Genomic DNA, 25,692 nt, shown 5'->3' with positions numbered 1-25,692 from the left:
TTAAGTTTTACACTAAAAAAATTGCAATTCTTGTTGGTCTTCTATTGATCTTTTGTAAAAGCACCAGTGTATAAGCTATATGTTTCAACTAACACATATACAGTGCAATTATTAAATTTGCGTCCTATTCATGTACCGTTGTTTACCTATTACTTCTAATAAAAAAATGATTAATAATTAAAGCCACAACAATTTAAAAAAAAAACATCTTGTGAAAAACCGCTGTTATCTGTGATTTTCAAGATCGATGAGTATTTAACAGTGAAGATTACAGAAACCATGGTTACAAAATTCTCTCAAAAGTAAAGATATGGACAACTGGAGGGTCTTCCTCAATAGTTTTCATATATTAGAATTAATAAAATTAGTTAAGCACTTACTAAAAATGGTTTATTCATATATGACGATAGACAAGTGGGGTACTCACTTGCAATCTTTATTCAAACGATAGGAAATTCCTGGTACAACATTATTCTTCTATTTTACGTGCTCTGTTCTTTTAACACAAGCGTCTTTAATGGAACTTCTTCTACACTTTTCTGAATGCCTTTTTTTCTTCTTTTTATCTCGTACTGATGAACTAATATTATAACTCCTTTCGTTTTTTAAGTAAGTTTTGTTTAAAGAAGCAACTAAGTAAAATGGTAAAAATTCACGAAATAAAAATGTTTTTTTGGCATAAGGTTTATAAATTACTAGCTAAGTGTTTTTTTTTTTTAAAAAAAAAAAATTTTGAAGAATAATTCAGGCAATTGCGAACCTGATTTATGTTGTGTATCGCTAAAGTTATATCTATCTCCTAAGGATCGATTTGGCAAAAAAGGTACTTTCTTAAAAAAAGTGTGTTAAGGGGTTTCTAAAAGATTTAAATCACGTTTTCTAACTAAGTTTAAAAGAGTTATCGGAATTATAGGCTGTTTTTGAATACTCTGACGCTATTTCGAAATCTTTCTTCTTTTGGAACATTAGGCGTTTTGTGGAGGTTGTCGGACAAAAAAAACATTTTCAGCTCGAGTTTTTTTTTCAAATATCTGTTAATGATTTCAACCACCTCTTAATTTTTCTATTAAACTTTTCTGTTCAAAAATCATTCAATATTTAAACGAAATTATCCTCGTTTCTTTTCTAAGGCTGAACTTTGTTTTTAAATTAACGAATCTATTTTTTTTTTTTTTTTTTTTCTTCTCCAACTGAATCTTTAGCAAGTATTTTACTAAAACTTTATGAAGTCACGTGATGCTTCAGCGAACAAGTAGATTTTCTAGAATAAAATCCTCGAGGAGAGAAGTAGATTTGCTTCATGACTCAAGAGGTATTTCCCTTCGTACACCATCTATAGATCAATTTAGTACACCATCGTACAAAATAACATTCGTAACTTTTTAGCAAAAATAAATCGTACGAAAATAAATTCGTAATTTATTAGCAAAAAAAAGTCGTACAAAATTACATTCGTAATTTATTAGCTAATTTTGGGAATGTTTAAGAATTTTCTTTGTTGATGGAGTTTACTGAATTTATCAAATGTTTACTTAAAGATTAAATCTAAATATTATGAATATGTAACTTATGATAATTTATGCTGGTTTTAAACACTTCGCTGTTATCTTTTACTTGCTAGTACCCAATCAGATTAGAAGAGTATCTTTTAATACTGAAAAGACAATGCAGCCTCTTTTTCATGCAGTTAAGAAAACTTTTTCTAATACTGTTTTCTGGTGTTAAGTTTTTGGTAATAAACTTCTCATATTTAAGTTCTGATATTCAATTACAAAATTTGTCATTATTTATGAAATCTCGCTTCATTCTGCTTTAATTGTTCACTTCAGTAAAATTATTTCTACCCCTCTTTTCCCCGGTTTTTCTAACAATAAGAGTAAAGTTGTTAAAGAATTAGGTAACAAGTAACACAAGTGGAACAAAAATAGATGACGGAACGGTTAATTTTGTCCTCTAGTATCTCCATCTCCCTTATTGTAAATAATCTTTTCAGCGATCTTTATGTGAACAGCTGCTTAATCGACAAAGTTTAATTCTATAACTTTTCTTAAAGCGCGTCAGAGAATCTTAAAACGATCCTTTAGCCTCCACACTAAATAGATAAAATCATTTAACACCAAGCCATAAGAAACAAATAAACAAAAAATACAAAACAAAGCAAAACCAAACTAAGATCAGTGTGACCTTGTTTTAGTTATTGAATTTTCCCTTAAAAACTTTTTAAGTTATTAACTCCTTTGCAATGAGGTTAAACTCCGATGGGAATTGTTTTTAAATCGGTGTCAAACTTTATTAATTTATTTAATAACGTTAACTCTCATAGCGTTAATTACGTTCATAATGTTAATTACTCTCATAACGTTAATTACTCTCATAACGTTAATAACTCTTATAACGTTAATAACGTTCATAAATGAGTTATAGACTTAACTCAGATGGGAATTGTTATTAAATCGGTCTCAGATTTGATCATTTTATGTAACAACGATCAAGACAAAAGGACAAAAGATCATAAACAAAAGGATTAATCAAGTTATCGGGTTGAATTACATTACAAAAGCGTAAGACGTGTGAAACGAGGTATTTTGAACAAAGCAACCTATTTGCTACTTAGGGGGATTGTAAAGAAATCGATTGGTAAATTTCACATTGAGACGTTTCTGTAAATTAATTTGGTTACGCTTTTCTGTAAATTAAGTTGTAATGCTTTTCGCAAATATCAAAATTTGCTTTTTTCCCATAATAGCAAATAATAACAAATTTTTGATTCGTTATTATTACTTATATTTCTGTCGCAAAGGACCACCGAAACCTTCAACAACATCCATCATTGGGTCTTTATAGTCCCCTAAAATAGATAGCAAAGTAATAGATAATAATGAATAGTAGAAAAGCACGTTAAATGTGTTTAAAATAAAAAGAATTTAAACTTCTACTTTTCAAGGAATTTCAAACCTTTCACCCAAAAAAAAGCTACGGAAAAAGTGTTCGTAATTTTCAATGACATCATAAAATTTTAGGTGCTTAAAGTTTGGCGGCGTGATAAAAGTTTCGTGATCAATGTGATGTTGAAATCTTGTCTAAGTGATGGTGGCAAATGAGGTGCAAATTTAAATTGGGTAAGGTTTCTGATAAACACAGAAAAAAGACTGTGCATACGTTTTCGATTTTTCATTTTTTGGTAACTAAAGAAAAAAACAAGAAAAATTTTCTGTTAAAAGAAAATCAAAACAAATATTTCACAAACTCGTCTATACCTTTCCCTTCGCACTTTTTTAAAAGTTTATCTAAAAAAAGGCGGTCTGAAAACAAGTATCATTGGTGTTTTTATCTAAATCCTTTTATCTTGGGTCAAAGTGATAAATATTAACAGTTGGTCTTTAATCTTGGATCAAAGTATTAAATATTACGAGTTGTAATTAAGCAGTGATAAAAAATCAATGTATTAAAGTAACTGTCCCATTGTCCCTCAGTAACCGCTTTAATTAACCTAAAGAAATAATGACGAGAATGCAGATATTGACACAGGTGAGAAATAAAACGACTAAGCTACACTTGAATTAGTCATTCCATAAATAGACGTAACTCACATGAAATTTTAATTTAAATGAATATTGACACAAGCTTAAAAAAAAAACAGGTTAAAATTGATTTAGGGAGCGAAAAATCTTCATATAGTTGCCGAAAAATCAATTTCAACCTTATTCAAAAAGTTTCCAAAAAAGTCGCTTTTTGTTTGGAAAATCAGAAGAAACAATGTGATTGAAAAATCAGAATTTATTTTGATATGCTAAAAAAAAAGGAATCAAAACTTTAAAGAATGAACAATAACATTGACCAACATTGAATAACATTGAATAACATTGACCAATAACAGTGACCTTAAATGTTATTGCTTTATTTTTTTGAACAATAACGAAAGCATGTTTATTAAATGAAAGCCAACATTTTGCTTGAAAACATAAGAAATTCACTTTTGAAAAAAGATCACTATTTTTGTTGTGTCTTTAAAAACGACTTCAAGAAGCACAACGCTTCCAAATTTTTATCTCCAAAAAAATTTCGAATTTTTATACAGAATAGTCCAGCGGAAGGAAATGCTCCCTCAGAATCCTCTCTTGTTAATTTCATAGTCATTAAAAATGAAAGAGCTCTTTTTAGTTAATCACCAAATCAGTGAGTTAGGTATGAGACAATGACATATCTAACTGGCTGATTCGGGAGTCGCTCTTCTTTAATTGCATGAATTGATCTTTAACAATCAAACGGTTACTTACGGTCTTCAATACCATTTCAGTGGTATTGAACTCTGCTTTTATGGGAACTAGAGTAAGACAATCTCTAATAATGTTATTACTTCATCATATATTAGACCTATAGAATTATCTTGGGCTGAGTAAATATCATTTAATGCTTTTTTTTTAAAGCATTTGGATTTTGTTTTTAAAATACTGGAATCCCGGGAATTGAGCCATTATAAATAGCAGTATGGCCATAAGTAAATAACAATGAAAAAATAAAAGATTTTCTGGTTCAAAATAATAACATTTTTTTTTTAGTTTCTGATAATCCATTTCTTAAATTCCACACAGCAGCAGCATTTTCTTTTTCACAAAGATTATCTTGATTAAATTTGGCAAAAAAACTCATAATCAGAGCTTCGAAATAAACTTATAGGTTGAGTTACTGTGCCATAATCAAAGCTTTGAGTGACCTTTACACAAAAACAACAACTGTTTTAACTAGAATTTGTAGTTCATTTTTTGCTTCGATACATACTGTATACTTTTCTGAACTTTTTTAAGAATGTTTGGATGCAAAAGGTACAGGTACTTAATTGATCCCGGGATTTCAAACGCTAATCGCTAAAATACGTTAAGCTTAACTTTAAAGACTAAGCAAATGAAAATATTGTGGTGTTAAATCTATTAAAAAATTTCAACTCGAATTTTGCTACTTAATGCGCTTAATTGTTTTGTCATAAAGAATGTAAGTAAACCATAAATACTAAAGTTCATTAGTCTTCTAATATATAACTGTATTTTGAATTTAGCTTAACATTCTTGATTGTTTTTAAGTTCTAAGACATCAAAAAGAAGCTAAGACAGTGGCACTATAAAAGAAGAAAGAAAGGTTGATTTTTTTGATGAAAGGGAAGGTTGATGTGTTTGATGAAAGAGAGGTTGATGCACTTGATGAAAGAGAGGTTAATGTGCTTGATGAAAGAGAGGTTCATGTTTTTGATGAAAGGGGAGGCTTTTGATGAATCATTTTTGATGAAAGAGAAGAGGAATTCGATACCGGAAATGCTGGCTTACCAATTTAAACATTTTGTTTTATAGCAGAAAAATTACTACTGCTATCGTTGTTCTGGTGAATTCAGAAAACTTTTCATCAAATAAAGATAAATTAATGAGCGCTTCTGTTAAATACCAAAGATGTTAATTTGGTTATTTAAGATTTTAAAGTCGGTTGGTAACAAAGTTAGTAACAAAGATGTTAAGCCTGTTAACTAACCGGTTAAATCATTGCAGTTTCAATATTTGAATGTTCTTCTTGATATCAGTTCGTTGTAAAAAAAAGTTTAAAATCGTCAAGTGGAACAAATACCTAAATTCCCGAGCAAAGAAACTCCATGGAATAAAAAAGAGTAATAAACATACCCGTGCTAAAATATAAATATATCAGATGGGAGTTCCATTTTGAGAATTTGAGTAGAATGACACATAAAGCTTGAAGTGTGCATTGCAGCTAGTTTATAAGTTCTAAATACTCTGTCTTCTTATAGTTGCCTCCCAAGGTTGATAACAGTTAATTCTACCATTTTAACTCCTTTTAAGAATTGAATTAGCATGATCAAATGTTTTGAATTTAAAATCAGTAGACTCAAAAATTTAAGTTATTTAATATAAATCCTTCAAAATTCGGCTCAGAATCGTTCAAAAAGAGGTTATCTCCTAGTGAAGCAGTGAAAGGATGTTTAATGTGAAGCTATTTATGATGATGACGACATCCTAGCCATAGAATAATATTGGCAGATATATTTTTGCTGATTCAGCATTTTAATGACAACAATAAGAGTCAACGAAGCAACTTTTGATCTTTAATACTTTGAGAATGGTTCAGAAATCTTCCTAAATTTATAAACTCCAATAGATTCATGTTCAAGAACTTCAAAAATGATGTTCTTAAGTCTCCATAATCATCATAAATGCGTTGTTTTTACAACTTTATAAGAAAACACGGTCTATAAAAAGCATGAAAATCAGCAGAAAAACTGGATCTTTTTTGTTTTAGTAATAACAAAAACTTGCAACACTTGAGATTGAAAATGTGCACAAACAAAAAAGGACTAAAAAAAGGGACTTGGATTTCAATAACAAAAAGGTTCTAAAGTTGGTTTATAACAATTTCAAAAGAAAAAAAGAAAAATTTGCATAGAAGAAATTATTGTTTCGAAGAAACTTATTGTAAAATTATAGCTGAAAGATGACAGAATGGCACTCAATAAATATAATAATGTTTTCAGACAAAGTTCATTGATGATTATCATGTTGGACTGTATGAGGTTTCTACAAATTAGTAAATTAGGTTCTATTCAAACTTCACTGTAACGCAAATATCAAATTCTTGCATTTTTAGAAAAATTTGGACTTAACATTATAAAATCCAATTAGTTGAGCTGAATTTCACACAAAAAATATTTTCTGATATTTGATTTGGACTGAACTGGGCATTGGTATGATTAATTATACTTATAATTTAAACTGGAAAGCTTTTTTAGAAAATTGCTCGAAAGATTTAAACAAGGTGATCAAAATGTTTAATTGAATGCATTTTGTTTTGAAGATAAAGCCCAACACTCGAATTCCTATTAACTGTGAGTGTTTGATTTGCAAGATTGGAAAACTGAATGAAAAGCAGCATGGATTCACTTTAAAAAAATCAACAAACAATGGCTGAACCAAAGTATGGTCAAAAGCTTGATGTTGAAGGGAAAAAACTCTAATTTTTTACATCGTCAAAAGTAAGTCGTCGTTTTTTGTTCCATTTCCTTGGATCAAAAAAACGACGAGTGAGAACACTGATATTGCTCAGTATTTTTAATTACCTGTTTAAGAACCTGCTGCCGTGCTGGCTAGAAGTAAGAGACTGACCTACAAATCTGAACATTCAACCCATTTACGGCAGTCAAAATACAGGAGATGATTCTTCAGAGAATGACAATAAAAATCCTGCACCTTTCTAATATAAAACTTCATCGAAAAATTACAAAATTTTTTTAACACCCTTTTTCTTTTTAAAATGTGAGTTTTCATGATGACATCAAATTTACTGACCAATGAGAACTCTTGAAAGCATTCTTTAAGCATCTAAAAATTTTCTCTTTTTTTTAAATATTCTTCTTTGATGTTAGGTCTTTTTAAAACAACTTTTATCTTAAACAAACTTAAAATCATCACTAAGCATTAGATTTTACATGGTTAAGTATTGTGTTAGATTTGTCAGCAAAAGTCGTATATATTTGGTTAACTAAGCTTTTCTCAACATCTGCGAGGTGATGTATAATTTCTCTGATGTTTCCTGCTTTTGTGAAACCACTTCACGTATTTAATAACTATTCTACACAGATTAAAAGTCATCAACGCAATGTTACTCTGAACTTCATTTGTATTGGTTTGTCCTCATGGCTCATTCAGATCATAGGTTATGAGCATTTTATGCTACTGTTCATTGTATTATAGTCTACTTTCGAAACTGTCAAAAAAGATGCTTGAAATTGCTGTATGAATAATTTATTTATCCTAATGGATTTCATATTTATATTTTTTAAATTTGTTTCCCGACTTAAATCTTGACGCTTGTATTATAATCTTGACACTAATATGTTAAGAAACAAATATATTATATTAATAATAAATAGTAATAATAATATATTATTACATTTACATTCAATTGCACAAAAGAAATAGACTCATTTAAATAAAATAGAAATAGATATTGGTTTTTAATTTTTATTTTTAAATTAGTTTTTTTTTGAAGATGATAAATTAAAACAATGATTAAAATTTCAGCTGAGTACAGATTCGTGATTCTTAACCTTATTAGTATACTTCCTATTTAAAATGATCAGTCTCTAAAATACTTAGAAGTTAAAAAAGCAACACACTGAAAGCTTTTTTTTTTTAAGTTTTTAACTTGACAAACTGTTTAAATTAACAGAAGAGAATAAAAATTAAGATAAAAATAAAAAAAAGGAAAAAAAAAATATATTTCTAAAGATCTATGATTTATCTTGGAATACCTAGAAGACAAGAGTGTATGTGTATCTAATAATAACTAAACCTTTTTTATTCGGGAGTGGTAACGATTGAAAGAAATTTCATTATTTTGTTATTAGAACCGAGTTTTTAACTGTTTTCTTACCAAATATTTGTTTCTTATGGATTTTAATAACTTTACAGTTCGAAAACCTTATTATTATCATTATTAATATTGTTGATTTTATCATTATTATTATTTTCACTATTATTATTATTATTAAAATTACTATTATAATGTAAAAAATTTTGGAGACAGTTTCTAGATCTGTAGTGACAGTTGCAAAATGATAAATATTTATACTGAACCTTAATGTAAATTTGAAATATTTTTGTTCAAACAGTTCTCTCAAATAATATTTTTAAACATGTATATAAGAAAACTGATAAACAATGAGTTTCTGATAAGTTACTCATTGAAAACGTTGTTCTCTGTCACGATTTTCTTGAGCATCACTTACTTCGCGATGATGCGTGTGCGTTTTTGTGGATAAATTTACAGGTAGATTTCGAAACCGATTGCTTTGTGCGGCAGTTATTATCGGTTGATAGATTCGGGCTTAAACAACTAATAAATAAACTCATTAAACCGCAAGCCATACTCGGTGACCATTTTGAGCATAGGTAAATTTACCTGACAGAAGGCTTAAATACTTTGGTGTGCAACGATTGTCAAACTTAGATTTATTGCTTTTCTTGGATTATTTGTGTTAGCATTTTATTATTGTTTAATAGTTTTAACAGCAGATAAAATTTGAATTCAGTGTTAAGTGATAGTTTATAAATAGTGATGAGGAAGTTGTGGAGATATACAGATTTTTTAAATGTACGCAGCGTTGAGCTGAAACCAGGTTGTTTAAGGTGCACTAGCAATTTATTTGTTTCTTCAAATGTAATTTGCAAACCTTCGCTAAGCAATTTTAAAACATTCGAAGAAATTGCATTGGTTCTAAAACTCGCGTATCAAATATAAATTTCATTTTTTATTTAAAAGGTGAATATGAAGACCACAGTGGAAAAAAGTTTTTAAAATTTTTAAGTTATCCCATTATCAAATGGATATACAAACACCGGTTGTTTCAAATCAGGTTATAAGGGTGACCGTGGTTTGTTTGTTTGATTTTTATATTAATATTGTTAAATTGTTTTGTTATATTATACATATATTAAAAGATTTCTTACTTTTCAATCAAAAGAGAATGCACAGCATTAGATTGCTACTTTTCGTTGCAACTTGTGTTGCGATGACATATGGCACAAACAAAGGTAGTGATGAGTTGCCGGATTTTACAGCTAAGATCCTTGAGGTTTGTTTGCAGTTATTTTATATGAATGCCAGGAGGTCGAGTAAAAAAATAATTATGTTTAATAATTTTCAATCCAGATGTTATTAATAATAAATGATTAAGTCTTTAAGAATACCAAACTATTTATTCAATTGCTGATTAAAAAGATATTGATTTACTTATTCAAAGATGTAAAAACCATTTGAAGAGACTTGATTTTCCCTCCCCTCATAAAAATATGGAAAACAGTTATTAATTGTTGACTGTGGATACTAGAACAAGTGGGATTTTAGTGAATCAAAAGTTATTATTTGAATTCTCTGAATGTTCAGGATTCAAAACCAGATCCGGGGTAATCAGTAGAGTCCAATCTCTATCCTTCTCAAAAGGAATAAAAACAAAAAAGGGCTCTTCTGAAAAGTGTAATTTTGGACAGGTGTACTCTAAATTTGCTGACCAAATGAGACTAACCTGTTGGTGCTTTAAAAAATATCTTAGGCTTATTTAAAAATCTACTGCATTTCTTATCACGGCGATCTTCTATTTGACTTAATAGTAAATTTTTCGAGATCGTCCGTGTTTTATCATTCGGTCTTATTTTTATAAGATTTTTCATTCCGTACTTTCAAGGCCTTCTCAAACAGGCCACAACAGCTCATTTTCCGTAAAATTAGCGAAGGCCGACTTTTTTACGGTTAAAATCATTTTTTATCCTTGCTTTTGTAAACAAACTTCAGAAACAAATAAAGAGCTTTATTAGGACAAAACATTTTGATTAAATTTCGGAAGCAAATATTGTAGAAATTTTTTTTTACGTTTATAAATAAGTTAATTACAAAAAAAATTTAAAGAGTTTAGCTAAAAATGACTAAATCTCATTTTTATAACTATGTTTATTTTAGCTGTTTAACACTTGTAATACAAATAATAAATTTTTTGATAAAAACAAACAAATATGTTGACTTTATTTTATTAAAATTTTTTTGACTTTTTTTAACTAAAATTACTTTATTTTGAAGTTGAAAGTTTTGCTTGTTTTATTAAACATTCCTTCCCAAAATCTTCAGAGTGTTTTTTACAATAATTGTTTAAAGAAATGTTTGCTAAAATGCAGCAAACTTTTTAAACACTTCGAACATGCAATCGAAATTTACTATTACAGTTAATAAAAATGTCAATTAATCCTCTCTTGCACAGCAATGGTGAAACTTTATTCACAAGTGTCACTTCAAATATAAAAAAACAATAAATAACAAAGTAGACTAAATTGTCAGAAGGTTCTCTTAGTCTTTCCCTGTTCAAAGAACTAATCAAAGTTCCATATTCTTGAAACATATCAAAGGTGTCTATTTCTTCTAAAATTGAATGTAATTCCAGAAGTTTGTAAGCAATAAAACCTGCAATATATAAAAGCCCTTGTTTGCATTCATTTGGCAACTGAACTTCACAATTTTCACATATTGACATATCAAACTACACATCAAGTTCACAGTTATCACAATGGTGGTGAGCAGGAGGAAATATTGCAAAAACTGCTTGCTCGTCTGTCAAATTACAAGTTTTGTCGATTCTAAATTTTTGAATAACATTTTGCTCAGTTAACAGATATGTGCCACCTGACCCTTGCTGATATTTCCTAAACTGTTTTTCTAGTGCATCTGATTGCATTTGTCCTAGCAATACATAAAATACACCGCAATTCAACAAATACTTGGCACAGCTTGCTAATCTTTTAGAAGTTTTTTGCAAAGCACTCACAGTATCCATTGTTAACTTTTTCTCTCTTAATTTTGAATTTACGCATTTCAAATTTTCAGCAAAATAAGAAATATAGTTCTCTAAGAAATCTATTTGCTAATCATTGACTGAAGTAATAGGCTTTCTTTAAATATCATTTAATCTAATATATAGACCTTTTGCTTTACTGTTGACAATAAGCTATCACTTGACAACTGTTTCAATAAAAAGTGCAGTATCTTTAGCTTCAGGAATTTTTACACGTAATGCTGCAACTGTTTCATCACAAAAAACTTTGAGAAATAATCCATAATTTTGTCGTTCAATTGGTTTTGGTTATTTGATGCCTAATATAACTTGCTCGCTTAGAATCTGTTTCATTATTAATAACATAACTAACAGCATTGTCCAGTTGAGAATAATATTTAATAATTCCTTTGTTTAAAAAAGAAAATAATATCTCCAGAATCTTCTAAAGTTACATATATTGAAAACTTAGGTACTGGTCCACAATGTTCATATGATATTAAAATTTTTTTTTTCTTTTTCAACAAAATAAAATTTTTCTTCACAGTTATTTATCATTGACTTCAAATTTTTTACAATTGAATTAAATTGAATAGCTTCCATTTTTTTAAAGTTTTCGAACTCATCAGGTAAACTATTTCTTTCAGAGCACATTAACCCAGTGACATCTCGTTTTCTAGACACTATTGGAATACAAGACACTGATATACCTTTAAAGACTGATAAAGGATGCACTGGAACAAAACTACTACCTTTGACTTTTTTTAATTCTGCATCTTTAGGCTAGTGCTGAGCACAAATTCGCTTATAATCTGTAAACACGAAGTTTGCATTTGGAAGTTTTTTAATCCATAATTTGCGATCCTCAGATTCACAGACAAAGGCATACCAATTTTATCTTCACCATGTTTTAAAACGCATTCAAACATTGGCTGACCATTTCCTGACTCTAAAACATTGCAAAAACAATCAAACTGATCACTTTCAGTTATAATTTTCCGGAGTGCACTCTAGCCTTTATTGCATTTATAAGACCCTGAATAAAATTCTTCAACAGATACTCCAATATTCACTACACTATCTTATAATAACTTTTTCATCTAAACAAGAAGAACTATTAATTACTATTAGTTAATTAATTCCAGTTATACTATTACAGCTTGAAGAACCATAACCTTATTTTCTCTTCACTTACTTTGAAATTGTAGAAAATAATTTCATTTTTGTAACCTTCGTTTGCGATTTGAGTCTGATCATTTTCTGGCGATATCAGAAATTTACTTCAGATTAAAGAAAGAAACAGTAAAAACGCCAAGTTAAATAAAACGAAACAAAGTACAGAAAGAAATTATTTCGTTATTTATTTGAACAAAATACAGACACGCAATTATTTCTTTAAAGTTAAATAATTTTGCAGACCTGGAATCTTGTGACTCATTCGGTTAAAAGTTCTAAAAAAAGACTGATTTTTTAAATAGTAAATTCTACATAACAAAAATAACTAACCTTTCTCTTTCTTCTTTTTTTAATAAAACATGTCTTATTTTTCCTAATTGTCAAAAAAAAAAAAAAAAAAATTCCTTTGTTCCTTTGTGTGTATTTTTAAATGCCCTCGAACGTCGGTGATCTGCCCCCGAACGTCGATAATCTTAAAAGTGAATTTTATTTGCATGGTTTCGTCAAAACAACATTTTTTTTTTTTGAAAACAAAAGAACAACGTTCTGACTGTATAACGCACAAGTTTTTGTTTACAAAGTAAGGTGAATTCGCATTTTATAAAACATTTTAAATAGGTTACATGGAGATGTTTCACTATTTGGTAATTTCCAGATCCACGGATATTAGGAAAATCTATATACGAAAGATCGCCGTGTATCTTAGCTCATGATTTGTGTCTTAATAATAATTGCACTGAAAATTGTCATAATTCATTACTCTTTTGTTTATCCCGCACTTAAAAGGCGTAAAATAATTTAATATTTTAGCATTAAACAAAAATCTCGCTCATAAAAGGCTTAAACGCTCTCGCTCATAAGAGGCTTAAAAAGTTATTCAAGTTATCGTGGAAACCAAAGTAGATAAATTCCAAAGTCGCCGGCTTGTTTCTTTTAAATATGTTTTCGTTTAATTATTTTGTTATTTGTTTTTATTGTTAATATTTAATTATTGTATCATTTATAGGCGCTACTACATTTTCTCCCCCCCTCCCCCCTTTTTACTTTCAGATTGATTATGATATATAAACATAGACCTGAAAATCAACAGAAAGTGCTCTAATTCGAAGTCAAAGTTGTAAAAAATCCCAATAAAAACCCTAATATTCACCATTTTGAGAATAATAAGTCAATGGTCTTTTAGCTTTCAAAACCAATACATTAATAGCATGGTTTTTACGTTAAAAAAGTCGTTAAAGTATGTTTATCTTGCGCAATTTTTTGTGGCTATGAAAATAGCCGTTTTTTTATTTATTTGAGAATAAACTATATTGCAAGTATACTTGCAAAAGTACATATAATGTACTTTTGTATTAAATTTTAAAAAAGAATTCAACAGTTTTGTTTCCTAATAGAAGAACTTTTGAAATTTAGTTCATAATTGTTTTATCACATAAAATTTAAAAAAACTGTAACCCTCTTACCGTTTTCTTAATAAAAAAAAAAAAAAACAGCGCACAATACAATAATAATTATTGATCAATTTCTCTACATTCTCACATTCTAGGTTAAACCTTTCTTTGAAATCTTCCATGAATTTCATTTCGTTATAACACTTTCGTTATAATACTTTAAAATAATAATGTTAAGGCTGATGAAAACGGGCTCTACTTATTGCGCAATGTAACAGTAATTAATATTCGTTAAAAATGAAAGCGTTTTTAAAAAGATTTTTAAAAATGGCGAATATTAGGGTTTTTAGTGAGATTTTTTACAACTTTGACTTCGAATTAGAGCACTTTCCGTTGATTTTCAGGTCCATATATTTATATTTTTCTATCATAATCAATCATAAAAAAAAAGGAAAGGGGGGGGGGGGGGGAAGAGGGAGAAACTGCAGTAGCGCCTTATTTATATTCTTAATATTTACATTTTATACTATTATGTACGTAAAAAAATTGCAGCTTTAAGACTGCATAATTTTAGATTGTTTCAGTCTAATAGCTAGACTAGTATTAGAACAATTTTTTTTTTAACTAATTTTTTTAACTAATTAAACCAGTAATAAGACTAATAATTAGACTATAAGTAATTATCATTTATTGCAATTATAAAATATACGATACTACCATAGGCGCTGAGTTCACGGGGGCAACAGGGTCGAGAGTATCTATTCGCTCCCGAGATAATCCGTGATAATATATTATTAGTATAAATTTCCTGGGGAGGAGGGGGGGTACTGCCCCTGTTGCCCCCGTGAACTCGGCGCCTTTGGATACTACAATAATTGTTCTTGCTGATATAATTTAAAAGAAGAAGATTCTTCTTTGTGTTGCTCTTCTTGTTCTTGTTTTTCTTACTTATTATTGTTATTATTATTTTTATTATTTTTATTATTTTTATTATTTTTATTATTGTTATTATTATTATTATTATTATTATTATTATTATTATTATTATTATTATTATTATTATTATTATTATTATTATTATTATTATTATTATTATTATTATTATTATTCATATTATTATTATTCATATTATTATTATTCTAATTATTATTGTTATTCTTATTCTTATTATTATTCTTATACTTATTATTATTATTATTATTATTATTACTATTCTTCTTCTTCTTCTTCTTCTTCTTCTTCTTCTTCTTCTTCTTCTTCTTCTTATTATTATTATTATTATTATTATTATTATTATTATTATTATTATTATTATTATTATTATTATTATTATTATTATTATTATTATTATTATTATTTTTACTATTGTGATTATTATTACTATTCTAATTATTATGATCATGATTATTATTGCTTTTGTTATATATTATTGCTATTATTTTTACTATTAATGCTACTGTATTTATTGTTATTGCTTTTAATATTTTTGTTTTTAATACTATATTAATCATTAGTATTGTTTTTAAAAAATTTCTACCTCTTTTTAATGTAGAAGTCCGATCTACTTAATCCTAAAGGAGGCTCAAAGTTGGATGAAAAGAAAAAAAAGTTTAAAGAAAGTGCTAAAAGTGCCAAAAATGCTTTTCTCACACTTGGCAATGATAAAGTTGCTAGTAAAACTCCTTCTAGTTTTATTTTTTCTCTTTGGTGCATTAAGTATATGTAACGTAAACAAATAGTGCTACCTATAAACCAATAGTTCTGAAACACTTTTACAGCTGGAATAAAAGATGTTGGAGAAGGTTTAACTCAGCTTGTCAATGGCATCAGCAGTGGGAGTTGGCAAGATATGCTTCTTGGTGGTCTCAGTCTTGTTGGAACTTTGGTTAGTTTTGCTGGTCCAATGGGTGCTGCATTTTCAACTGTATTAAGTCTTGTTTCAATGGCATTTGGTCTGTTTGGTGGGTCAAAGGGTATGGGCACTGCTTTAATATTCCACAAGAAATAAAATGCAAATTAAAGTTGATGAACTGTTCATTTAACTTGTTTTGAACATAATATTTGTTGTACATTGATAATAGAGGCGGAAGAGAGTCAGGAAGGAATGTTAAAGCGAGTTATTGATGAAGCACTGACTCGTGCTCAAGCAGACGAGCTGAGAGCTGAAGCAGAGGGGCTGAAGAAAGCTGTCAGCTCAATTCGAAACTCAATCAATCAGTTTCGAGAAGAAAAGTCTATAACTGAAAACCAAGCAACTGAGCTTTATAACCAGGCTTTTCGGGTATGTTGCATTTTTATTCCATTTAGGCATAGAAGTTTAGGTAAATAGTTTTATTGAAATGGCTGCCCATATATTGTTAAGAAAACTAAAGTATGAAATATAAAAGATATGATAATGAAAGTTATCATTGAATGTTGCACTTGAATAGGAAATTGATTAGCTTTACAACATATGTCTTTGTTCTTTCTTCTTTTTTTTTTTTTTTTTTTTTTTTTGAAGCAATGTGCTTTTTAAAACAATATTTTTTCCTGGATCCATTTTATTAGGCTTCTACAAACATAAAAATATTTGCAAATAAAGGAAAGTTTTTAAAATCAATCTATTTAGTATAAGATTATCTATTAATGATTGATACCTTTGTTTGCAGTATTATAATATCCTTTAGCTGTTAACCTTTTAATCAACTATTTGTTCAAAAGCTGGATTGATTTTACTTTTAGTTGCAATTTTCTAAACTCTGCATAGACATGCAGGTTTTTTTAAGCTGTTCAATATCTATTGGGTTTCTAAAGGAGTTTCTTTATGACGTTTATTGAAACGTCATAAAGAAACTCCCTTCATTTTATGACTTTCATAAAAGTTCTATAAATAATTCAAAAAACCAAAGAAAGTCATTTCTCTACATAAAGAAATTTATGGTTTAATCTGTTGCCACAAATCTAACATCAAAATATTTTGTCCAAGTACAAATATAAATACTGAAACTGTTCAAAGGTGCCAACATACATTCTGATACATTCATGAAACTTTTCTTTTTAAAGAAAAGTTTCATGAATGTATCAGAATGTATATTTTTGCATGAGAAAGAAAAAATGTACATCACAATTTGCCCTCAAAATTTTTTTCTTGCACAAACAAAAGTTTAAAAAGTCACCTTAATTTCAAGATTTGACTATAAAAAAAACCTGAAGAAGTACTTTGCTGCCTTATTATATTAAATGGCCTAAGCCAGCTTATGCAAAGAACAACCATTATTCAAACTTTCATATTCCATTTTTTGTAACTAACACTGTGAACTGTGATATGATTCTAAAAATTTTTGAAAAATAAAAAAGAATGCAGCTTCCAAACGGGCATATTTTTTGATTTGATTTTAAGTGAAAATTTAAAAACTATATTTCTTTTTTCAAATCATATGATTGCTTTTCAATTTTTTGCTGCTTTAACTCTTTATTGATATTGATATTAATAAATAAAAATATACAAATGATTTTTACTTAGGGTCTGAACTTCTTTGGGCAGTTGAAATTTTACATTGATAAATACTGTGTTTGTACAGTGGAAAATCTACAGGTTGAAAAATTAAAAGTTGCAAGAAAGAATTCTGACAGATGTTTGGAGTTCCTCAACCTCTATTCTGATCTCTCCATTCTTCGACAAGTGCTGATTGCTGACATGGCAAGTCTTGTTGGTTCAGTTGGACTAAATGGTACTGCAAGAAATCTATTGTCATTAACAGAAAAAGAAAAAAATTCAGATAAAGATATTCTTCTATTTTTGTTGGATCCAGTTAATAATAAGTAGGTTGAGATCTTTTCACTGATTATATTTGAACTTGAACTTTTTTACAAATGTTAAATATTTTATGAAACTTTACAATCATTGTCTTCTGATATCTTTTGAAAAAATTAATTTGTGTAATAAGTATGTGGAGATGTTTTGCATTTAAATTGTATTTGTATGATTTTGTACTCACTGATACTTGAAATATTTTATAAATCTTGTTCATGTCAGTCATTGTCTTCTGACATCTTTTCCAATCATTACAACCATACAGTTAATCATTACAACCATTACAACCATACAGTTAACAATGAAAAATCCAATTAACAATTTGTAGGTGGAGATGTTTTGTATTCACTTGTAATTGAAATATTTGTAAGTCTTATTATAACAATGTGTAGGTGGAGATCTTTTGCATTCACTGATTATATTTAAACTTGAGATTTTTTTTTACAAAAGAAAGTAAATATTTTACAAAAGTTTGCAATCATTGTCTTCTTACATTTTTTGAAAAAATTATTTTATGCGATAGACAGCAAAGATTTTGCATCACTCAATATTTTGGATCACCTGGTAAGTACCCAACAATTCGAGCCTATCTTAAAAGCTTAACTTCAGTATCAACTGGTCAAGTTGCTACCAAACAAGTTGTCATATGTTCTCAAAAAGAATTGCTCGGTATTTGTCACAAGATTGAGCCAAATGAGCTTGCAATGGAAATGAAAAAAGTGCATGAAATTAAAAATCTGGAAAAATGGCGTGAATCCGTCCACTCCCTTTTTATTTCAGGTAAGTGATCTTTGATGAGACATTTATTTGTTTTTTATTTACAGATCATATTTAATATTTGTTATAGGATAATAAGTTTACATTTTTAGAATTGGTTAAGAAAGAATTTCAGGAACTTTCTTTTTTTATTTTTTGTATTTATTAAAGACTAAATTATGATATTATAATAATTTTAGAGGGATTGGAAGTTACTGGATTTAGTAGCGAGAATTTTAGAGGTAAATTTTTGAAAGTCTTTGAAAACTTTTTTTGCTTTTGACAGTTAGTTATTGGGATTGTTACTATTTTTAAGGTGATCCTTATGGGCCATTTCCTGGACCAACTGTGCTTGGAAAAATACGTGGTGGTTGGAAGTCTATCAAAATTTCTCCAAATGAATTAAAAACTGAATATATTCGAGCTTGTCTAGATGATAATCTAATTCAGGTAAGGATTAACAGTGGCATGCAATTGTAACCAATTTTGCCTCCCATATTCGGAATACTATATTGCAATATTTCAAATCAAAATACAATAAATTTCTGCTAGTTAATAAGTTTCTACATTTATTAACATTAGTTTCATGTTTACTTAATCTTTTTTTAATATTTATTCAATGTTAATATTTCAAACTAAATTAACCATTTTAAAAGTTACTTTGTGGAAAGCTTACTTTTGCTATCAAAATAAATTTTAGTGCAAACTTTTCACTAACATTGCATTTTACTAATTAGCTGCATAAAAAATATCCTTGTTGCTTGCTATTACTTCCAAATCACTTGATAGAAACTCTCTCCTATCCAACCCTCTGTAGGAAAATTAGATAAATTTTCACTTAAAGAAAATTTCACTTTTAACTGGCTCCGCAGGAAAGTTCAAACCAGCAATTTGTGCTTTATTAAAAACCAAAAAACCAAACAACAATTCTTTTGTCTTTAAGAAAAAATTTTAATGATCTTTCATATTTATTATGTGAAACAGTTTCCAATAAAAATCTCAATAATCTGTATCTACTCCCAAGAGATATTCAACTAGTTAGATGTCTGTTTTGTCTTGAGACAGAATAAAAAAATATATGACTGTGTTGCACAGTTTTTTTGTTTCAATATATAAAATATTTTTGGATTAAGATTGTTAAAATAATGAAATTAATAGAAAGTGATGAGCTATTTTCTCATAAAATCATAAACTCATAAAAATATTTGTATTGATATAAATTACTATAAAGGTGATGCTAAATTACCCTAAAGCTGATTTAGAAGAGTTTAAATTGACTTTGAACAATGATTTTGTTGGCATTTTAACATTTGATTGGGCAAATGCTGTAAAAAAAGTTGGAAGAGATTAGAAATTGTGCATCTATTTTGTTTGCCACATGAAATTAGTTTGGGATTATTTATTCACAAACCAAAAATGTGCACTAGTTGCTCTAACATTGATCAAAATGAAGATATTAATAAAGATGATAAAGAAAGTATTTACCTCTTAGACTATGGAGAGACAAATCTGTAAAAATAATGAAGTACTTTTTGGATAAATAACATGATTAATTGTTAAGATAAGATCTTCACTGATATATATATATATATATATATATATATATATATATATATATATATATATATATATATATATATATATATATATATATATATATATATTGACATAAACATATAGGTATATAAATGTATATGTATATATAAGTGTATATATAAATACATACATACATACATTACATTACATTCATACCTACGTACACAAATACATAAATACATGCATTACATTGCATTACATACATACATACATACATGCTTGCATGCATGCTTGCATGCATGCATGCATGCATGCATACATACATACATACATACATACATACATACATACATACATACATACATACATACATACATACATACATACATACATACATGCATGCATGCATGCATGCATGCATGCATACATACATGCATATGTGCATCCATCTATCCATCCATCCATGCATGCATTCATCCATCCATGCGTACATCCATACATCCTTCCATCCATCCATCCATGCATGCAGACACACACAGGAAGTTACAAATGAGTTTGTAAATGATTTTAAATGATAATAGTTTTTAGGTTCGCTTTTTTTTGTTGGTTTGATATTTTTCTAATCTTTTGGTTTTGAGTTATGTGTCAATATGAAATGTCTGATAAAATTTCTTATAATCAAATGAAATCCTTTTGCAAAAATTATTGATCCACAAAACAGATTTCAGCTGCTCACAAGGTTATATTTGTTCTTAGTTGTGATTATAACAACTGTTCAAAATTTTGATTAAAAGAAATTAAATTTAGAGGTCACCCATGTGACAGTTTTTTGTTTGTCTCAAATAAAATAGTTATTGTTGAAGGTCCATTATTGATTTTAAAGTTAAAATTAAAATTATAAATTGAATTAAAGTTAATAAATTAAAGTTCTAAGTAAAAATATATCTAATTGAAAACTCAATTTTTTAAGTTTTTAGATAACTTATTCCTCATTCATTAATCTACAACTTAACTGATGTCTCTGATACAGTTGGGAAATTCTTACAATTGTTTGCAACCAATCAAAAAAAAAAAAAATTGTTTCTGCTCCTTGTTCTTTGTCAGTGTGACATCATAATTCTACATAAGACTTCCTCTTTCAGCTAAGATTCCCTTTCAGCTACATCATTTACAACTGTCATCTGTGCAGCCATTTCATAAAACTTCTTGAAGACTGGATTAAATGTCCACTATCCTGGTGGCTAAAATGTCTGAAAAAATTTTTCTTTGCCTTCTTCCATGAGGACATCAAAGAAATATGTCATCCTTTTTGTCACCAGATCCTCTAATTTCAATTGTTCAGATTCACTTGTAAACTTCACAAGCCAAGGGGTGACTGTCAATGCTAGTTGATGTAGATTTTGTATCATTCTTTATTTGATTGATGCTTACACTCTGCCATCTAAAAGGGCCATGCCAAAAAGATGTTCAGACTGTAACCAGAGGTACCTTGAAAATTCTTCTTATCCCTTGCTGGCAACAGTCTTCTTTGGATAAGTCTTCAGAGTGACTCGAATTCCAACTGGTGTTTGTTTCACTGTTTGAAACAAACAAAACTGACAGAGCAAATCTGTGATATTCCTGGACTCAACTTGTTCCAGTGGCCAACTTGAACTGCGTCTTAAAAAGAAAGATTTTCAGTGGATAAATGGCTTTTTCCATTCATTTTAGGTTATGTGTTGGGAGCTTGAAACTTCTCGCTGTCTTTGTACCCACCAAGAAACCAGAAGCATAAACACAGCAAATCCTGATAAAATTCTTTGGCTGCTGTATTTCAAGAGCAGCATATAAATAGGCATGTTGTATGTTCTTCAATATTGGATCCTGAGACAGTTCATCAATTGTTGAACAGTATAAGCATCTTAGTTTATTAATGGCCATTGTTTCTAAAATTGCTTGAATAGTACAATTGGTGGACCTTCAGTTGGACTAAACAGAGATGTGAAAACATTTGGAAGGACAAGTTTCATAACATAATATTGGTATACAATCCGGACCATTTCAGTTTCCAGGCTTTCCTCAATTCCAACACATGCTCCATTATGAAGCCCTGTATTGCTAGCTTTTGTCACAAATACAAGGCCTTTGCTCCTATTTCTCAATTACTTCAATACAGGCAATAGCTTAGGCTCTCCTACTCCTCTGTCCCATTTTGGAACAGCCAACAGTTTTTATTGGCCATTCCCAAAAACAATAACTGCTATGCAATCCACATTTTGCTTTGATCCATCAGTGTTGGGAAAAATTTTGCTGTACCTATACAGCTATAGTGGCCTAGCAAAAGGAAGTTCTTTTTCAGCTGTTGCAGCAGCCTATTGTCTTTGTTTTTTTTATACTGGATTGTCTAACTTTAAGCTAATATTATTTCTGAAATGTCAGGGCCAAGCGTTTTTGCAACAACTCCGGGTATAAGTAAAACTCCACAGTCTGAGAGGTAAATTCTAAGCACCTAAAACTTCAAGGGACTGGAAGAGTTTTTTAAATTTCTTTTTTGATGATGAAGTACAAGCTGTTGAATCTGTTGTGTCTAAGTTTGAAGTGTCTAACACTTCTCATCTTCTTCTGATTCTGAGCTAAATGTCAATGAAAGAATTTCATCTTCTGTTTCAAATCTAGAAAATTACCTTTAAACATGTCTTCTTTCATCCTGTTCCTTTCTCTTTGTGGTGTCCTGTGTATCTTCAGAGCCAGAGAGTTCTGATGCAGTGTTGACAGTTTTTGTGTTGGTAATCTAGCTTATATCCAAATACAGTAGCTGCATCAGAAGACATTTTGCAACTTTCCAGAAGGGTTCTTCCATTAAATAATGAAGCTGGAGCAGTTTAAATTTTAGTTGAAGTATATTCAACATACATGGTAATCTTGCTGTAAATAACTGAGAAGTTGGCTTTTCAGTTAGCCAGTGCTCTATGGCAGGTTTCTAACTGGATGAAGCCATTTTATAGCTTAGTTTATAGTTTATTTGTTGAAGTGTTCAATTTCAATTCAATGTGAATTCAATTTTAATTCAGTAACACTCTTCAAATGAAAAAAGTAGCATGTACATTAGAATTCAGCACAGTAAGTAAATTAATTTATAATGTGTTGAAATTGGACAGATATTGTAAGCTTAGACACCAGACAAGCAATAATGATAATGGTTTGAAGCTCAATCAGCCTGAAATTTTGCAGGACAAATATTTATACACAATTAACAAAAAAAAGTGAAGGAATAAGTTAGTAAAATTATTGTGCAGCAATAATTCTACTAACTTAAACTTTCTGGTATAGTTTTCTAGACCAACCTAATGCAGAGTAATATAGTTTAAGATTATACCATGTTTAAATGTACACCTGCTGACAACAATTTATGTTAAATGTGATTTTTTATCTCTTAAAGGATGAATATTGCTATGTGTTTCCAATAAACAACTACACTGATCTTGGAAAAGTCTATGGCCGTGGTAAGATTTTTTTTAAGTTTCTATGTTTACAATTGTATTTTGCAATTTTTAGTTTGTATAATAGTGTTTATTTCAATTTATCAGTTTTGTATTATCTTCAATTTTTTACTGAAGCTTTACTTGTTGTGCTTTTATTTTAAAACGTTTTTTCCTTTTTTTCTTTTATTTAAGATCTCAAAATGTAAATCATTTCAAAGTTGACATTCTTAAGATATCGAGAGGATTCATTTAGTGTTCACTGCTTTATAAATATTATTTTTTTAGAGCGAGACTTATTGACAAAAGATTCAAAGAAATATAATGTAATAATAAAAATAAGTTTTCAGTTTTCTTAAAGCAAAATATTTCATTTTTATTTTATACTTAGCACAAAATTGGCAAATGGAATTTAGATCTATATACATTCCGGAAAATATTGAAGCTCTTTTTTACAATGGTACAAACTACAATGGTTAGTTCCATTTATAAATTATCATATCTATTTTCTTCAGGTATGACCGAATTTTTTTTTTAAAAGATACGCCATTTGTAAGCCATTATATCTTCATGACATATATAGCACACATTAATCTTTGTGTTGCAATTTTATGTTATCAATTTTTTATCAGGCAAAGAATACGGTCCATTTTACGGCCCAATCACGATTGATAGACATTGTGATGGAAAATCGACGCAATCCATGAAAATTTTCAAAAGTGACAAGAAATCTTCTGAGATGGTAAAGATCTGTCGCGGAACATCTTTCTCCTCATTATGTGTTTTTCTTGACATTGGGGTGAGAAGTTTTTTCTTCATTTCTTAAACAACCAATATTCGTTTTCTTACGTTGTCCAGATGTATTGATATTGTGTATTGATAAATCATTTTTTTTAGAAATACTCAAATTTGATCATCTATGGATGTTATTTTAGTAATGATGAAACGAATATTAAAAGTATGAATGTTCCTGCAGGAATTGCCGTATATATGTGGTCTGAAGAAAGTTTTAATGGAAAACCTTTCGGACCTTACGTAGGTCCTGTTTCTGTTCCAGTTGCAGATGGCGGTGATAAAAATGATAATCCTTACATTATCAAATCCCTACAGATTGTTCGTAGCAATCCTGTACGTGTCAATTCTACTCAAAAGAAATATCGTAAAAGAAATAATCGAAATCCTTCAAAAGGATGAATTAGCGAGGCAATACTTTCTTTTTCATTCTTGAAATATATAGAATTGAATTATATAGAGCTTGAAACGTGTTGAACTTTATTCTTGAAGTATATCGAATCTATGTTTTCCATTTGTCCATTTTAAATATTTAAATATTTTTATACAAATTTAACACATAGATGAAGTTTTTAATTGAAATGAAAAAATTTCGATTTTACAAAAAATAGAAAATCTCCTGTAAACTAGTGGTTAATGATGTCAATTAAAAATAAGAGACTTTAAAAAGTGAACTGCATTTCGGTCTTAATGGGATAAAAATAATTGAAAAACAGCTACTCTTCTGAACTTCCTATTTTATTGATATTCGATATGAATTTTTAAAAAGCGATATAGGAGATAAATTATTTCGTTTAAAGTATTTTCTGTTTGTAAGGTTCTGACTATAATGGGGCAATCGTAGCAAATTGTCTCGCAGAAAGGAAGGAAGAAAAAAATGAATTTAAAGAATGAGTTTAAATAAATGAATTTAAAAAATAAGTTTAAATTGAAATATTAACTTTTTTTATGTTGATTTTCTTTTAACTGGCCAACGATCTAATAGACCCCTCCTGCGATGTATTGTAGGATTTTACTGTTGTATAAAAATTAAGTTATAGAAAATTTTTGAAAAAATTAGAACTCTACAGCAACATTATAGTTTATACCTATGCTGATACCAATCTAACTAAAGTATTATCTTTATTTTTTACCCTAAATTGATTGGTAAAAACATGACCTTCTTTGATGGTAAAATGAGGTATTTTCCACTGAAATACTTCATTTTTCAATCTAAGAAAATCATTTTCACGCATTTGTTATATATCCTCCATGGTATCCAAAGGCAGAACTTTCTTTATTCTTATGGTTATTGATGCAGAAGATACTGACTCTGAATCGGCGTAAATAAAATACTTTCTGAACAGGACTTTTTAGAAATTATAAGTTCTCCATGTAATTGATGTAACCACTAGAATAATCTTATCTGTTTTAACTTTA

General features: G+C 28.8%; 1 protein-coding gene and 2 pseudogenes across 2 annotated transcripts; 1 reads left to right on the top strand and 2 right to left on the bottom strand.

Moving 5' to 3' along the window:
* Positions 1–4,627: 4,627 nt before the first annotated feature.
* Positions 4,628–7,173, bottom strand: LOC149892794 (uncharacterized; annotated as a pseudogene).
* Positions 7,174–8,921: 1,748 nt separating this feature from the next.
* On the top strand, positions 8,922–24,742 carry LOC149892792 (uncharacterized). Of its 2 annotated transcripts, XM_090070946.1 has the most exons (13): positions 8,943–9,182; positions 9,316–9,628; positions 15,491–15,611; positions 15,717–15,911; positions 16,020–16,219; positions 17,441–17,739; positions 18,255–18,511; positions 18,688–18,729; positions 18,804–18,937; positions 23,442–23,505; positions 23,873–23,956; positions 24,114–24,280; positions 24,379–24,742. In XM_090070946.1, the coding sequence occupies exons 2-13, from the start codon at positions 9,377–9,379 to the stop codon at positions 24,673–24,675; spliced, it is 2,112 nt and encodes a 703-aa protein (XP_089927072.1). In that variant the 5' UTR covers positions 8,943–9,182; positions 9,316–9,376; the 3' UTR covers positions 24,676–24,742. The 2 variants fall into 2 exon arrangements, with proteins under 2 accessions (XP_089927078.1, XP_089927072.1); XM_090070952.1 differs by having other exon boundaries at positions 8,922–9,628; positions 24,417–24,742.
* LOC149892793 (uncharacterized) lies at positions 10,586–12,247 on the bottom strand (annotated as a pseudogene).
* Positions 24,743–25,692: the final 950 nt, after the last annotated feature.

The sequence above is a fragment of the Hydra viridissima genome, unplaced genomic scaffold (genome assembly GCF_058129835.1).
Source record: "Hydra viridissima isolate aposymbiotic clone 2 unplaced genomic scaffold, HvirCarnegie_v1 scaffold_1, whole genome shotgun sequence".
In the NCBI taxonomy this organism is placed as follows: domain Eukaryota; kingdom Metazoa; phylum Cnidaria; class Hydrozoa; order Anthoathecata; family Hydridae; genus Hydra; species Hydra viridissima.
The sequence above is the reverse complement of the archived record's forward strand: the minus strand, read 5'-3'. Positions and strand labels throughout refer to the sequence as shown.

Excerpts from the sequence above, each read along its gene's own strand:
- LOC149892792 (XM_090070946.1), top strand. The coding sequence starts at position 9,377 with ATGGATATACAAACACCGGTTGTTTCAAATCAGGTTATAAGGGTGACC. Across the intron at positions 15,612-15,716 it reads TGGCAATGATAAAGTTGCTA|CTGGAATAAAAGATGTTGGA; the intron begins GTAAAACTCCTT and ends ACACTTTTACAG. Across the intron at positions 23,506-23,872 it reads TGGAAAAGTCTATGGCCGTG|CACAAAATTGGCAAATGGAA; the intron begins GTAAGATTTTTT and ends TTTTATACTTAG.